The 17,819-nt window shown below is 41.5% G+C and overlaps 1 protein-coding gene across 4 annotated transcripts in view; it reads right to left on the bottom strand.

The window, feature by feature from the left end:
• rrn3 (RRN3 homolog, RNA polymerase I transcription factor) overlaps positions 1-16,039 on the bottom strand; it is a 48,601-nt gene extending 32,562 nt beyond the window's left edge. For all 4 annotated transcript variants that reach the window (XM_059654181.1, XM_059654180.1, XM_059654179.1 and 1 more), the window contains exons 1-7: positions 15,938-16,039; positions 15,798-15,854; positions 13,119-13,208; positions 12,758-12,887; positions 11,727-11,786; positions 9,331-9,394; positions 4,550-4,619 (exon numbers count right to left, since the gene is read on the bottom strand). In XM_059654181.1, the coding sequence (XP_059510164.1) occupies positions 4,550-4,619; positions 9,331-9,394; positions 11,727-11,786; positions 12,758-12,887; positions 13,119-13,208; positions 15,798-15,854; positions 15,938-16,030 (564 nt within the window). In that variant the 5' untranslated portion in view covers positions 16,031-16,039. The remainder of the gene's footprint in view (positions 1-4,549; positions 4,620-9,330; positions 9,395-11,726; positions 11,787-12,757; positions 12,888-13,118; positions 13,209-15,797; positions 15,855-15,937) is intronic.
• Positions 16,040-17,819: the final 1,780 nt, after the last annotated feature.

Genomic DNA, 17,819 nt, shown 5'->3' with positions numbered 1-17,819 from the left:
GGCAAATGTCATTCGCTTGTTCAAGAAAAAGAGTAGGGATAATCCTGAGAATTACAGAGCAGTCAGGCTATTCTGGACTTAGTGCTATGTAATGAGCCAGACTTTATAAAAGACCTTAAAGTAAGGAAACACTTAGGAGGCAGCGATCATAATATGGTAGAGTTCAGTCTGCAGTTTGAAAGAGAGAAGGCACAATCAGATGTAATGGTGTTACAGTTAAATAAAGGTAATTACAGGGGCACGAGAGAGGAATTGATGAAAATCGACTGGAAGCAGAGCCTAGAGTGGAAGACAGAAGACCAACAATGGCTGGAGTTTCTGGGTGTCATTGAGGACACAGTACAGAGGTTGATCCCCAAGAAAAGAAAGATTATCCAGGGTGGGATTAGACAGCCATGGCTGACAAAGGAAGTCAGGAAATATATCAAAGAAAAAGAGACAGCCTATAAAGTGGCCAAGAGCACTGGGAAATCAGAAGATTGGGAAGGCTACAAAAACAGACAGAGGATAACAAAGAGAGCAATGAGGAAGGAGAAGATCAAATATGAAGGTAGGCTAGCTAGTAATATTAGAAATGATAGTAAAAGCTTCTTCCAATACATAAGAAACAAACGAGAGGCAAAAGTAGATATTGGGCCGCTCCAAATTGATGCTGGAAGGCTAGTGATGGGAGATAAGGAAATAGCTGAAGAACTTAATAAGTACATTGCATCAGTCTTCACAGTGGAAGACATGAGTAGTATGCCAACAATTAGGGAGAGCGAGGGGCAGAGTTGAGTACGGTAGGCATTACAAAAGAGAAAGTGCTAAGGGTCTAGAAAATTGAAAAGCTAAAGGGTCTAAAAATTGATAAATCTCCTGGCCCGGATGGGCTACATCCTAGAATTCTGAGGGAGGTGGCTGAGGAAATAGTGGAGGCTTTGGTTGTGATCTTTCAAAAGTCACTGGAGTCAGGGAAAGTCCCAGATGATTGGAAAATTGCTGTTGTAACTCCCTTGTTTAAGAAAGGATCAAGGCAAAAGATGGAAAATTATAGGCTGATTAGCCTAACCTCGGTAGTTGGTAAAATTCTTGAATCCATTGTCAAGGATGAGATTTCTAACTTCCTGGAAGTGCAGGGTCAGATTAAAACAAGTCAGCATGGTTTTAGTAAGGGGAGGTCGTGCCTGACAAACCTGTTAGAATTTTTTGAAGAGGTCACAAGTATGTTAGACCAGGGAAACCCAGTGGATGTTATCTATCTAGACTTCCAAAAGATCTCTGATACAGTGCCTCACGGGAGGCTGCTGAGCAAAGTGAGGGCCCACGGTGTTCGAGGTGAGCTACTGACTTGGATTGAGGATTGGCTGTCTGATAGAAGGCAGAGAGTTGGGATAAAAGGCTCTTTTTCGGAATGGCAACCGATGACGAGTGGTGTCCCGCAGGGTTCAGTGTTGGGGCCACAGCTGTTCACCTTATATATTAATGATCTGGATGAAGGGACTGGGGGCATTCTGGTGAAGTTTGCCGATGATACAAAGATAGGTGAACAGGCAAGTAGTACTGAGGAGGTGGGGAAGCTGCAGAAAGATTTAGACAGTTTAGGAGAGTGGTCCAGGAAATGGCTGATGAAATTCAATGTGAGTAAATGTGAGGATTTGCACTTTGGAGAAAAGAATACAGGCATGGACTATTTTCTAAACGGTGAGAAAATTCGCAAATCAGAAGTGCAAAGGGATCTGGGAGTATTGGTCCAGGATTCTCTAAAGGTTTACTTGCAGGTAGAGTCCGTAATTAAGAAAGCAAACGTAATGTTGTTGTTTATCTCAAGAGGGTTGGAATATAAAAGCAGCGATGTGCTTCTGAGGCTTTATAAAGCTCTAGTTAGGCCCCATTTAGAATACTGTGTCCAATTTTGGGCCCCACACCTCAGGAAGGACATACTAGCCCTGGAGCGTGTTCAGTGGAGATTCACACGGATGATCCCTGGAATGGTAGGTTTAACGTATGATGAACGGCTAAGGATCCTGGGATTGTACTCATTAGAGTTTAGAAGGTTGAGGGGAGATCTAATAGAAACTTACAAGATAATGTACGGTTTAGAAGGGGTGGACGCTAGGAAGTTGTTTCCGTTAGGACCTGTGGGCACCGCCTTAAAATTAGAGGGGGTAAACTTAAAACTGAAATGAGACGACATTTCTTCAGCCAGAGAGTGGTGGGCTTGTGGAATTCATTGCCGCAGAATTCAGTGGAAGCCGGGACGTTGGATGCCTTCAAGGCAGAGATCGACAAATTCTTGATCTCAAAACGAATCAAAGGCTACGGGGAGAGTGCAGGGAAGTGGTGATGAAATGCCCATCAGCCATGATTTAAATGGCGGAGTGGACTTGATGGGCCAAATGGCCTTACTTCCACTCGTATGTCTTATGGTCAGTCTTACTTCTGTGGTGGGCAAATTATTGGAGAGGACTCTGAGAGATAGTATTTATGATTATTTGGAAACGCACAGTTTGACGAAATAGTCACATGGCTTTGTGAGGGGCAGGTCATGCCTCACAAGCCTCTCTGAATTCTTTGAGGATGTGTCAAAACACATTGACGAAGGCAGAGCAGTGGATGTGGTGAATATGGATTTTAGCAAGGCATTTGATAAGGTCGCCCATGATAGGCTCATTCAGAAAGTAAGGAGGCACAGGATTCAGGGAATTCTGGCTGTCTGGATACTGAACTGGCTGTCCAATAGAAGCCAGAGGGTGGTAGTAGATGTAAAGTATTCAGCTTGGAGCTTGGTGACCAGTGGTGTTCTGCAGGGATCTGTTCTGGGACCTCTGTTCTTCGTGATCTTCATAAATGATTTGTATGAGGAAGTGGAAAGGTGGGTTTGTAAGTTTGTTGATGACACAAACGTTGGTGGAGTTGTGGATAATGTGGAGGGTTGCTGTAGGTTGGAACAGGACATTGACAGGATGCAGAGCTGGGCAATGAAGTGGCAGATGGAATTCAACCTGGAAAAGCGTGAAGTGATTCATTTTGGAAGGTTGAATTTGAATGCAGAATGCAGGATTAATGGCAGGATTCTTGGTAGTGTGGAGGAACAGAGGGATCTTGGGGTCCACGTCCATAGATCCCTCAAAGTTGCTATCCAAGTTGATGGGGTTGTAAAGAAGGCGTATGGTGTGTTGGCTTTCAATGGCAAGGGAATTGAGTTTAAGAGCAGTGAGGTTATGTTGCAGTTCTATAAAACCTTAGTTAGACCACTCTTGAAATATTGTGTTCAGTTCTGGTCACCTCATTATAGGAAGGGTGTGGAAGCTTTAGAGAGGGTGCAGAGGAGATTTACCAGGACGCTGCCTGGACTGAAGGGCAGGTCTTATGATGGAGCCGGGGCTTTTCTCATTGAAGCGAAGGATGAGAGGTGACTTGATAGAGGTGTACAAGATGATGAGGCATAGACAGAGTGGATAGTCAGAGACTTTTTCCCAGGCAGAAATGACTATCACATGGTGATATAATTTTAGGGTGACTGGAGGAAGATACAGGTGAGATGACAGAGGTAGGTTCTTTACACAGAGAGTAGGGGATGCATGGAATGCACTGCCAGCAGTGGTAGTGCAGTCAGACACATTACGGACCTTTAAGCGGATCTTGAATAAGCACACAGATGATTGTAAAATGAAGGGTACATTGGTTAGTTTGATCTTAGAGTAGAATAGGTCGGTACAACATCATGAGCCAAAGGGCCTGTACTATGCTATGTTCTATATTTTTTTCAAAATAAGTGTTTGACAGCCATTTGTGCAATGAACAAAGGCTGCAAACATAAATTAACTGGTCTACTTTGGCAATTTTGGCTAATGTTTGTTCACAAGGAAGCACTCAGAAGGCAGCCAACATGACAGTAAAAAGAACATGGGTTTATGGAGAATGCAGTTCAGTACTATACCCATAAAAACAAGTTTTATGGAAATATGTTTATCTACTTATATCTACTGAAATGTTGTTTTCTTTTTGAAACTGCATTTCCCATTTGTGTCCCTTGTTGCTTTGCCACAAAATGCAACTGTTTTTCATTATTATGCTTATTTGATGGTGGAAGTTGAACTAAATCAGACAATTTGTTTTTTTTCCCCCCAATATGTACTCTCTTCCTTGTTTCTTTTTAAGCAGGGAATTAACAGCTTTGCTTATTTTACCAGGTGCCAGGTTATATGCATTTCTGAACAGAACACTAATTACCACAAAAATTAACATGTATGTTGCACAATGTGCAGACAGACAAGCAAAATTCTACATGCCAGAATTAATGGTTACTGATCATCCTACTGTTCATAGTTTTTTCCTACTCTTTAAAGATTCTTGAAGGACTTGTTTGTTTTGTCCACTGAGCATGCAAGTTCCTGTTTCATCCAAATAGAGAAAACAAAAAATAATTTGCTGGAATAGTCGCAAAACCTTCACAATGATGTAATACTGACGTTAAATGTGATCAATTTATAACACTAGCAATCAATACACATTGTAAAGGTGCTTTTGTATTGGAGATTAATGGCAAAGGAGGTACTCTGCTTACCAGGATTCTTGCTGATTTGTTTGCAAATGGAAATTTTTCAACCAGTATTGGCATCAAAAATTGTGGTGTACTGCCAAATACAAAGTATTAAAAATATACATTTTAGTTCATTACAGAAACAACTTGCAATAAAACTGAGTTGACCTCATAGAAAAAAAAATGCATTAATACAAGGCCATAACTTGGGAAAACAATACAAACATAAAACTACCATACAAAATTTTTAGTTCTGGATACTGAATGGCAAAACAATATCCCTCGTTATTCATCAATTATTTCAACTCAGAGGACAAAAATGAGAACAAGAGAATCAGCAATACATCATAAGACAGAGGAGTAGAAGTTGTTAAGATTATCCTTCGGGAAGGAAATCTGTCATCCTCAAACGATCTAGTCTATAATGTGACCCGAGAGCCACAGCAATGAGTTTGACCCTGAACTGCCCTCCGAAATTGACAATTAAGAGTAGACAGATTGCACGGTAATTGGCCCAGTTGGATTTGTGGTGCTTTTTACGTACAAGACATACCTGGCAATTTTCCATATTGTCAGGTAAATGCTAGTGTTGTAACCGTTCTGGAACAGTTTGCCTGGGGGAGGGACAACTTCTGGAGCACACATCAGACTGGGTACAATAGTAAATCAGAGCCAAGGAATACTGCGGCAGGTAACTCTCTTCCTGACTCCCCAAAGCCTGTCCATTATCTACAAGACACAAGTCAGGAGTGTAATGGAATACTCCCCTCTTGTCTGGATGAGTGCAGCTCCAACAACACTCACCATCTAGGACAAAGCAGCCCACTTGATTGCCACCACCTCCACAGCCATGCAATCCCTCCACCACCAAAACCCAGCAGCAGCAATGTGAACTATCTACAAGACACACTGCAGAAATTCATCAAAGATCCTTACACAGCATCTTCAAAACCACTTCCAACTAGAAGGACCAGGGCAGCTGATACTTGGGACCACTACCACCACCACCATGTTCCCTTCCGAGCCAATCACCTCCTGACTTGGAAACATGCCCTTCCTTCACTGTGACTAGGTCAAAATCCTGGAATTTATTCCCCAACGGTATTGTGGGTTAACCTACAGCATGCGGACTGCAGTGGTTGAAGAAGGCAGCTCACCATCACCTTCTCAAAAGCAATTAGGGACAGGAAATAAATACTGGCCCAACGAGCAATACCCACATCCCAGGAGTGAATAAAAATGTAGGCCATTCAATCTAAATAGTCTGCTCTGCCATTCAATTAGATCATGTTTCATCTGATTTTAAAATCAATTCAAGAATCACCAATTGGTTTGTACAAGAACTAGAACTATCTAAATTGCAGCCCACAGGTCAACATTTTAAGATTCATAATTCTACTCAGGTATGGAGTCTGTCGGATTGGAAAATTGTTTTATCTACATAACAAGAGGTACATTCCAGGAAGATTGCCATTTATGTGATGCTCCAGTGCCATCTACTGGTTTAACAGCATATAACACCTAAACATCACAAAATAATCTCAAAATTAGAGGTAATGGGAACTGCAGACGCTGGAGAATCCAAGATAACAAAGTGTGGAGCTGGATGAACACAGCAGGCCAAGCAGTATCTCAGGAGCACAAAAGCTGACGTTTCGGGCCTAGGCCCTTCATCAGAAAAGGGGGATGGGGAGAGGATTCTGAAATAAATTGGGCGGGGGACCGAAGATGGATAGAGGAGAAGACATGTGGAGAGGAGAGTATGGGTGGGGAGGTAGGGAGGGAATAGGTCAGTCCGGAGAGGGCGGACAGGTCGAGGAGGCAGGATAAGGTTAGTAGGTACGAAATGGAGGTGCGGTTTGAGGTGGGAGGAGGGGATAGGTGAGAGGAATAACAGGTTAGGCAGGTGGGGACGAGCTGGGCTAGTTTTGGGATGCAGTGGGGGGAGGGGAGATTTTGAAGCTGGTGAAATCCATATTGATACCATTGGGCTGCAGGGTTCCCAAGCAGAATATGAGTTGCTGTTCCTGCAACCTACAGGTGGCATCATTGTGGCACTGCAGGAGGCCCAGGATGGACATGTTGTCTAAGGAATGGGAGGGGTAGTTGAAATGATGAAATGACTGGGAGGTGCAGTTGTTTACTGCAAACTGAACACAGGTGTTCTGCAAAGTGGTCCCCAAGCCTCCGCCTGGTTTCTCCAATGTAGAGGCAGCCAAACCATGTACTGCAGATGCAGTATACCACATTGGCGGTTGTGCAGGTGAACATCTGCTTGATGTGGAAAGTCATCTTGGGGCCTGGGATGGGTGTGAGGGAGGTGGTGTGGGGGCAGGTGTAGCACTTACTGTTTATTTCAGAATCCTCTCCCCATCCCCCTTTTCTGATGAAGCGTCTAGGACCGAAACGTCAGCTTGTGCGCTCCTAAGATGCTGCTTGGCCTGCTGTGTTCATCCAGCCCCACACTTTGTAATCTCAGAATTAGTAGGCTTAATGCAAATCAGCTGATATCTATATGTAACAATAGAATATCAGTCATTATTTAGCTTTCTGTGCTGAAAACTAGCCTGCATGATTACAGTAAAAGACACAGCCAAAGGGGTTACAAGTAGAGATTATACAAATCAGGACTGTTTTCTTCAGAACTAAGAAGATTAAGCGGAAATCTGTTCGAAGTCTTTAACATATTAATAGGAAAAGACAGGTTAGACAAAGATTAACAATTTCCACTGGTTGGGAATTCTAGAACTATGGGGCATTGTATGAGAATTAGGGCCAGACCAGTCAGGAGAGATGTCAGGAAGCACTTCCACACACAAAGGGTAGTAGAGATTTGGAACTTTTTTTGCCATTTCAACAAATGGCAGTGGATGCTGGATCAGGTACTAATTTTAAATCTGAGACAGGCAAACTTTTGTTGAGCAAAAATAAGAAGAAATATGAGCCAAAGGCAGGTATGCGTAGTTATGTTACAGATCAGGCGTGACCTCACTAAAGAGCGGAACAGGCTCAAGCAGCTGAATGGACTACTCCTGTTGCCAAATTCATATCTCCTATTGTAATAAACATATAGATGTGTTATGTGTTTGTTCATTGTTGATATTAACCAAACATGTTGTTCTATCATTGTCATCTGAACACACACAATTTATTTTAATCTATTCATTTGATCCAGCAGCTTATTATACAAAAATGCTACAGGTAGCCATGGGACATGGTCCAACATATATTTCTGTACTTGGACTCAGCACAAGTTTTCAAAAAATCAATTCAAAACAGCACCAAAATGTTGTTTGATTTATGGTTGTCACGTGTACCGAGATACAATGAAAAGTGTTGTTTTGCATACTATACAGGCAGATCATACTATGCAAAGTTCATCAGGGTGGCAGAACAAAGTGCAGAGTATAACATTATAGCTACAGAAGTGTAGAGACAGACTGGAATTAACATTTGAGAGGTCCATTCAAAAGTGTGAAACACAAGGGACAAAGCTGTTCATGAACCTGTAGATATGTGTTTTCAAACATTTATATCTTATGCCCGACAAAAGAAGGTGGAAGAGAGACCCGGTGTGGCTTCCTCTACACTGGGGAAACCAAGCGGAGGCTTGGGGACCGCTTTGCAGAACACCTCCGCTCGGTTAGCAATAAACAACTGCACCTCCCAGTCGCAAACCATTTCCACTCCCCCTCGCATTCTCTAGATGACATGTCCATCCTGGGCCTCCTGCAGTGCCACAATGATGCCACCCGAAGGTTGCAGGAACAGCAACTCATATTCCGCTTGGTAACCCTGCAGCCCAATGGTATCAATGTGGACTTCACCAGCTTCAAAATCTCCCGTTCCCCCACCGCATCCCAAAACCAGCCCAGCTCGTCCCCTCCCCCCACTGCACCACACAACCAGCCCAGCTCTTCCCCTCCACCCACCGCATCCCAAAACCAGTCCAACCTGTCTCTGCCTCCCTAACCTGTTCTTCCTCTCACCCATCCCTTCCTCCCACCCCAAGCCGCACCTCCATCTCCTACCTACTAACCTCATCCCACCTCCTTGACCTGTCCGTCTTCCCTGGACTGACCTATCCCCTCCCTACCTCCCCACCTATACTCTCTCCACCTATCTTCTTTACTCTCCATCTTCGGTCCGCCTCCCCCTCTCTCCCTATTTATTCCAGTTCCCTCTCCCCATCCCCCTCTCTGATGAAGGGTCTAGGCCCGAAACGTCAGCTTTTGTGCTCCTGAGATGCTGCTTGGCCTGCTGTGTTCATCCAGCCTCACATTTCATTATCTTGGAAGAGAGTACTACTGGGTGCAAAGGGTCTTCGATTATGTTGGCTGCTTTCCCGAAGTGTGGCTTCATTTTAATCTCACAGGGAGAAGTCCATTTGAATGTTAGCTAATTCAGAAGTTCAGGTTTGATCACTGATCTACGCAGTGCTATTCTAGTTCAAATGGGGTAATAATCTAGGTTGTTACTACTCTACTATCATTCATGTTCTCAGCTGCTAGTCGATCAATCACAAACTGTTTCAACAATACAGAAAGAACACTTTCTCTCCTTCACCTAATAGGGCTTATCAAGATTGGAGAGAATAAACAATGGTTAACAATGCAACCTAGAATCTAAAGTCAACCCCAAATTAGCTAACTGTATATTGCTGTTGCATCTAGTCCATATTGCTCCTTATACATTATTAATTCTTGCAACTATCATTTTAGGTCAAGCTACAATGGTTTCCTTCTGTGAAGCACATGCTTGTGTGCCTGGAGCCATAGAAATTAATAGCAGAATGGCATACTTACGAAGGCACATATTTTGCTATGGTCTGTAGAGCTCGATGACAAATTTCAAAATTTCTGGGAAGATCTGTAAAGTGGGAAAGAGTTGCTCTTAGCTCAATTCTGACTGGAAGACTATGTTTACAGCAGGACAAGAGAAAAGAAGAATTTAAACAGGAAAGTTCCACAATGTTTTAAAAGCAATAATATGGACACATGATCAAGGTTTGGAGCTGATGCCTTGCATCTGATAAAGATGCACAATACAGGAATACTTGGTACGTTCAATTAATGGATGAAAAACAGTTCTAAGTATGGTGATAAGGTACCAAAGAATAAGACCATAAGACCAAAAGACATAGGGGTGCAAGTAAGGCCATTCGGCCCATCAAGTCCACTCTGCCATTTAAATCACGGCTGCTGGGCATTTCATTCCACTTTCCTGCACTCTCCCCGTAGCCCTTGATTCCTTTTGAGATCAAGAATTTGTCGATCTCTGCCTTGAAGGCATCTAACGTCCCGGCCTCCACCGCACTCTGCGGCAATGAATTCCACAAGCCCACCACTCTCTGGCTGAAGACGTGTCGTCTCATTTCAGTTTTAAATTTACCCCCTCTAATTTTAAGGCTGTGCCTAGTCTCCCCGCCTAACGGAAACAACTTCCTAGCATCCACCCCTTCTAAACCATACATTATCTTGTATGGTGTGACATAAGTCTATATTTAATGATCCCACTGATTAAATTGATAAATTCACTAGACGTTGTCAGGCATTTGCAATATTTCTCCCTAGAAAGCTTGTACCCCACCAGACTGCAAACCTTCATAATCAGGATATTAGGACTGATGGCATTACATAAGTGGCTATAAATTTGATATTCTTAAACTTAAAAATAAATTCTGCAATCAGTAAATTGGTATATTAAATTTACCAGCTGAAAGTGCATATTACTATGTATCATGCTAATATCTGATAAGGGAATATTTTCCAAGGTAGTTTATTCTATTCAAACATTCAATGACTTATTATAATTAATTAGCATTTACTGAGGCACAAATTAAAACATTATACTTTAAAGATTAAGGGAGCTTAGAAAAGTAAATACCTATGACAAATACAAGCCACAGTGCCAAAAGAATTCTGTCTGTAAACCATAAAGAACACGAAGAAGATTGAAAGAAAAGATGATGGGCATAAAGCAGTTAAAGAAAAAATACTAATTCAGCCAATTGTGTCAAAAAATAACTGGTTTCAGCAGACTTGATGCTTTGTGTTAAATTATACATCTAACAGAAAATTATTCATGGAAGGTGATGGCCTTGTGCTATTACTGCTAGACCATTAATCCAGAAACTCAGCTAATGTTTTGGAGACTGACACAGCATGTTGAAATAAAAAATGTCTGGAATTAAGAATTTACTGATGAAACCATTGTCAATTGTCAAAAAAATCCAAATGGCTTACTAAAGTCTTTAGAATGTTTCAATCTTACAAAGATTATTGTGAATAAAAATATACTCTGTTGTTCAATATGTTTAGATCAATCCTTTGGTGATAGATCTTTAAATGAATTACCAGAGAAAGTACAATAAAGTACAATAGGTCTAGCGACATTTCAGCTTCAGGGACGCATTTCCAACTGTGGACTCAATTACAGGGAAAACCAAGACATGGCCATTGTGGAAAACCAGAGGTGACTTATGCAGGCTACTAATTAAAATACTATCTCCAGGAAGCCTGACAGTTGGTGGTCTCAGCAGCTGGGAGGATCAATAGAAGTGACTGAGACTCTGGGATTTAGTAGCGTCACTGGAGGTGGACACTTTATGTGGTAGTTGGAGCATCATGTTACAAAAGGTACGAAATATACCAGGATCACATGTGCCAAACCTCATTGCAGAGGGGAACGCCTACCCAGGACGGCTTGTGGCAGCATTCGGCAAAGTTGATCATCAAGAGGCCAACACCTTGCCATCTACAGGCTTCAGCAATATTGGAAGACACATCAGCTACATGGAACATCCAGATAGTGTCTGAAGAGTGCTCTTAATTAGCACTTCATTTGGATACCTGCCAGAGGCAGGCAGGTAACCATCAAATCTCACTCCCATCCAGGTCAGAGGCAGGTACACACTGGCAAACTGACACCTGCAGTGAAATTCAAGTAAGCCACCCTCTGCCTCAGCATGAAGATTAATCTGTTAACTCAGGAAGACTCACCTCCCAGAAATGCTGCCAGAGCTGCTGATTTTACGATAGCAAAGAAAGAGTATGTATTGTGAAAGATGTGAAATATAGTCATTGTGCCTTCAGGGTTGAAGCAACAGTACTTGGGGACATTATAGAGAACTGTTATAAAGTTCAGAGTCTAGATTACTCAAATGTCAATATGCTCATCTCTACAAAATCAAAATACTTACTTTCATCCTCATCTTCAGAGTCTGAAATATCCACACCATTTTCTTGGATAACAATTCTTCCTATGAAACATACACACGGATTAATATTGCAAAATAAGAGCTACCAACAAACAAATTTGGAAGTTTACTAAATGCTTCAGAAAGATCTTGATTCCACTCTACCTCACAATATCTCTTCTCTCCAAGATGTCTTTTTTTAAAACACAATCTATCCAATCAGTTTCTTGCATCTGCCACTGACAACTTACTTCCTGCAAGCTCTCCTATGATTTGAGCATCACCAGCACATTACTTCCATTCTGTTCTTCCCTGTCTCTCAGCTACACATTTCTCTTCATGCACCTAGCAGGAAGTTTCTGTACGATGAGTGAAATAAGTCTCTGTATATTTGATATCCACTCCCACAGACAGAAGCTATAACTAATAGTCCATGTTTATTGTTCCTCCAAATATCCAGCAGGCTAGAATCACCCAGAATTGGAGCATTAGCTCTCATTTAGAAATTCTCTAATCAACTGGTTCCGAAGCGATTTGAACACCTTTTGAACCTGGGCCTCCTGGCTCAGAGGTAGGGACGATAGCACTGCGCCACAGGGGCCCTATTAACTCTCGTTTAAAACATGCGTTGATCCCTGTTTCCATCTGCTCCCAATTAAAAGGAATACTGAGCAGCATCTGTACAATTTGTGTTACAGGGATTAGCTGAAACTCACACCAGCCTTTCAATAGTGCTAGTTGCATGAAACATTGACAGATCAATGGCATTCCAAACAGGACAGTGATTTACGAGAAAGTAAGCTTAATTTGAAAACATATTATTCTGGCTTGTTCATTACTATTGTTTACAAAACCAAGTCTATCAAAACATATTCAATAATCCTGTACAGCACTAAAATGCAAGTGACTGAAAGGCATATCCCTGATTAATAACCTGAGCCAAAGAAACAGCTCTTCTGTTTCACAAATAAAGGACATGGAACTATTCTTTTCACAATGTATTGGAAATGATAAAAGAAGCAATATTTTCATACCTGGTACAAAACTGGAGACCAGCATACTAAGGCACGACCTCAGATACACTGTCTGCGCTGATACTAGGTTACTTAAGAAGGCCAAGTATTCCTCTATTACCACTGGGCTTCGGGACAACCACGGCAGCTTCTGAAATTATTTTTGTAAAAATCTGATGGTTTTTATATATAACTTAAAAATGTGTTTAAACCTTCAGGACTTACTTAAATATCTTATTAACATCTGTAACTTGCCATGTGTCAATATAAAAATGGCAGATTTAAGAAAAATCAAACCCATTGATAAGAGTTATTCAACAATAAAACATAGCAAACATTTTCTGACCAATCTTCATGTGTATAAAAATTCAAAGAAGCTAACCAGTATTTTGCTAACAACGTGTTCAAAATCCTTTGTTAATTGTGCGACAGCATCACGAAATTCCTGAAGCCAGTTGATTATTTGAGCATCCTGGGGGAGAAAAGAAATAAGCACTTCAATATAATTATTACACCTTGAAGTTTAAGTGAACTCTATTTAGTTAAAACATTATGACATGCTAAGAATAAAGAACTGCTTTGAAATGCAGTCACTCTTAGTAGATGAATGGCACCGCCAATGTGCACTGCAAAATAAACAAATAAAGTTGGATCAACTAATCTCCTTGTTGATGGCAGTGGTCAAGGGAGAAAATGTGTGCAGGATCCCAGGGGAATTTTCTGGATTTACCTGGATGTGTCTGGACTTGGTTTGAGTTACAAAGAGAGGTGGGACAGATTGGGTTTTTATTTCCCTGGAGCGTTGCAGACTGAGGAATGACCTTATGGAGGTCAATAAAATGTGGTAGGGAATCTAAAACTAGAGGGCAAAAGGTGACACGGAGAGATATAAATGGGTCCAGAGGGCAAATTTTGTTTCACCCACAGTATGATGAGTGTATGGAACAGGCTGCTAGAGGTAGTGATGGAGTCGAGTACAGTTATGTCATTTAAGAAATATTTGAACATTACACGGATAGGATAGGTTTGAAGGGATATGGACCAAACACAGGCAAATGGAATTAGATTAATTGTGTAAACTGGGCAGCACGGACAAATTGGGCCAAAGGGCCTGTTTCCATGCTGTAAGCCTTCATGACTCTAAGTATTGCCATGGAATCTTTCTTCCTGAATCATCAGAGCAGGCAGACAGGGCCACAGTTTAACACTAAATCAGAAAAACTTCTGTTAAGAAAATTAAGAAAAGAGAGACAAGCAGATTTGCATTTATACAACAGGACTGTTTAAAAGTTATTGAACTCAAAATGTTAACTCCGCTTTTCTCTCTACAGATGCTGCTGAAATTCTCCAGCAATTTCTGTCTTTGCACCAAGGATAACCCCAATTCTTCTTCAAAACTGGGTTCTGGATTTGTTTATGTCCGCCTTAGAAAGTTGCCTTAGCCTTGGTTTAACATTTCATCCAAATAGTTACACCTCTGACAGTGCAGCTCTCCATCAGTACTGCAATGGAGAAACAATCTAGATTAAGTGGAACGTGAATCCACAAAGCTGCATCTCAAACATGAGTGTGGAAACAACAGAAATACAGTAAAAAGAAAATAAGTAACTTAATACAAACAAAAACTTCGTACTATAGAACAAATTTACAAGGAAACAGAATCAGTTAAATGATGAAAGGTTTCAATCCTATCAAAATTAAATTTTGACCAGATTTTTCTTCAAATGACCAAAACATTGATTTTAAGTAACAATGCTGATGCTGGTTATCATATTAAATCTCCGTTCACACACTTAGATTCGATATTATAATTAACATGAAAAACTGTTTTAGGCCAGGAGTTCGTAACTCGATCAGTGAAAATTACCTCAGTGTATAATTTCACCAAAAGGCTGAAGAATTTTTGAAAAGTCTGTTTGCTTGTTTCAGACACTGACTTTTTCCCCCCCATTTTTCAGAATTGTGAAGAAGTGTTAGAAGGATTACCAGGCTGATCAACAACCTGTTCAACCACACTGTGGATGTACTTCCTTCATATCACGAACATTCCTGTGACCAACAAGTCTTGGAGTGGCCTGAACCTGTAGCTTCTAGCTGAGAAGCAGGGGCACTATTCACTGAGTCCATCATTCCCATTCCTAATCATTAACATTACTTTATGAGAGAATTTAAAACAGTCATTTTATATTTAGTCATTGTTTGCCCAAACATGGATTGGTGGTGAGCAAATAGCATCAGAAGATCATGGAGCTTTTCCTAATGTGTCTGCTGTTATATTTGTATTACATACATTAATTTAGGTGGATGATATTGCCTTTTGGAGGCAAGGATTCACGGCCTTTGGGACCAAGACAGCAGTTGAAGTGTGGTGGTGTGAGAATGCCAGCATTTCCGGGAAATTTTCACAAATAAGTTTGAAGACATGTGTTGTGCATCAGCTAATTGCGAGTGAGTCAATGTTGTTGCCCTGGGGTCCTAGCTAAGCTAGATGAAAGCAGCTCAAAATTTAAGATAACGAAGTGTGAAGCTGGATGAACACAGCAGGCCAAGCAGCATCTCAGCAGCACAAAAGCTGACGTTTCGGGTCTGGGCCCGAAACGTCAGCTTTTGTGCTCTTGAGATGCTGCTGGGCCTGCTGTGTTCATCCAGCTTCACACTTTGTTATCTTGGATTCTCCAGCATCTGCAGTTCACATTACCTCTGCTCAAAATTTATTTCAGTTAGCATTGGGACAGACTGATCTAGTGTACATTTACACTTCAAATTTGTGCTAAACTCAGGTTTCACACTGTTTCATTCCAGAGTCAAGATTATGCCTAACATCTAGACTCACACTACCCCTTTCATCCAACACTAATTGGAATAATCCTTGCACATGCTAATCTGGAGTAGGTACATATAGAGAAACAGATCCACCATATTCATAAAATTAAAAATGCTATGTTATTACAGAGTACAAACCTAACAGATTAAATGCAAATTGTTAAAACTGTAAAGTTCCATATGTATAACAGGAAAACGCTGCACAAATGAGATGCATGTTAAACAATTTGTTGATTACCTTTATTTCTGGATCATCCAGTTGTGTCATCAGCAAATCATAATCCACAGTATCTCCCTAGGGGGAAAAAACTCTTTTGAATCAAATTTACAGAAAGGTGAGAAAATTTCTTACACATTTACCTGTTTAACTTATTTTACCTGTTTATATTTCTTTAAGATTTCTGTAACCGTTCCACCAAATCTGACAGCTTTCCTTGGTGGGGAACTGAAGAACTCACTTTCTCCCAACATTGTCAAATGGAAGCCTTCAGGAACATAGGAAGAATTATTTATACATTGTAAATGTATCCCTCTGTAATCTCTTTTAAATCAGTTATCGTACTGTCTTCAAAAGAATCCACCCTTGATCCTTCTGCCAAGTCTCCCTTAACAAAATCCATTCCAAAGTCCAGCACCTCCAGGTCTTCTCTTCTATCTTGATCCCACTCTTTCTGCTTCTATCAGGACCTGCCAATTCACAAATTCAATCCCCGCCTGTTGCTCCCACATCGTTAATACTATCCCTCTAAACTTAGCTTCCTGTCACGTGCCATTCTCTCTCAACATACATGTAATCACCCTCTGTGACGTAAGGTGTGAGATGTTATTATTATTTGAGTTTGGATCTTGAACTAATGGATTTTGGTCTGTGTGTTTACATGCCTTAGTGATTAACTTGTCAGCATTTCTGAAGTCATGCTTTTTTCAAAAAAAACTAGCATAAGAGACAGACATCCTGAAGTGTTCAGGCAAATTTGTTTGCATTGGGAAAGTGTGACCAGCGGTAGAGTACACACTGAAGAGCATCAGCATGCTTTCTGTTAGAAGAGTCAGGAGCTTTTTGTATTGGCTTAGGCAAAAACACCAACACTTGGAAGCTTTTGGTTTCTGTTCGCAGAAATCCTGAATGAAGGCAGATGTATGAAACGGTTTCTCTGGGAGAAAGGAATTAGTTCGGAAAAGTTAGGAAATAAGTTACCTTAGCGTAAGCGTTTCAGTTAGAAAAATAGGATCGGAGGTATTTGGCAGACCCTGAAACTAAGGAAATCTAAGCTCTGCGTGATTACTCAAGGAAGAAGCTATCAGATGATCAAGACCAGGAATTGAAAGCAATAATTAAGTCAAACCCATAGATGTGATTGAGACAGGAATTCTCTCTGGTGTTTGAGATGAAATAGTGTTCTTTTCTGTTTTGAAATCTTTAAAGTTGGATGTAAAATTTTATCTTTTATTTTGCATAGTAAACTTGTTTAATTTTTAAAATTTGATCAGCTTTGCCTGCTTATGTTTCAATGATAAACCACCTTATTAAATAAAAAGCGAATTATGATTAAGTCACATTTCAGAACGGGATCTGACCTCACCACACTTGTTACTATTTTTGATTACTTTCATACTGGCAACTTTCTTGTCAGGTATTCAAACTCTGGAACAAGTCTGAAACAGCTCCAACCAAAATCACAAATTTCATCCCTTGACTGACAAAGGTGCCCTTCCACACTCATTCTTCTCAACCTTTTTGGTGAATTTGACATAGCATCCTTCCCCAAAATTTATCTTCGACTGTTAGGCTGCGTGGGACTTCTTTGCCACCTTCTGAGACTAGGACCACCTTCTCCCCACCAACCCCCACAATCTCACTATCTCCCCATCCCCTCATCTCTACTTGTATACCCCATGTCCTCCTCCACTCCCGTCCACTACCCATTGTGACGTCACTTCGCAGTCCATCTCCTTCCCTCCATCAGCCCTCCTCCTCAACCCTCTGTCTCCGCCCCTCCCTTCCCTTTCCCCTACCCTCCATCTCCATCCCTGTTCCCTCCCCTGTCTACCGCTCAATCCCACAAGCTCCTCCCCCCCCAACCACCCCCTCCTCCACCAACATCTCCTCCCCCCCCACCCCGGCATCCCTCTTCCCTTTCCACCCCCCCCCCGCTACATCTCCTACCCGCGGCCACCATCTCATTACCTCCACCACCCCGATATCCGTCTTCCCTTTAGAACCCCGACCCCCCGCCATCAGGCTCCCACTCGCCTCCAT

This window comes from Stegostoma tigrinum, chromosome 23 (assembly GCF_030684315.1).
Source record: "Stegostoma tigrinum isolate sSteTig4 chromosome 23, sSteTig4.hap1, whole genome shotgun sequence".
In the NCBI taxonomy this organism is placed as follows: domain Eukaryota; kingdom Metazoa; phylum Chordata; class Chondrichthyes; order Orectolobiformes; family Stegostomatidae; genus Stegostoma; species Stegostoma tigrinum.
This window is presented reverse-complemented; position numbering and strand designations above follow the sequence as displayed.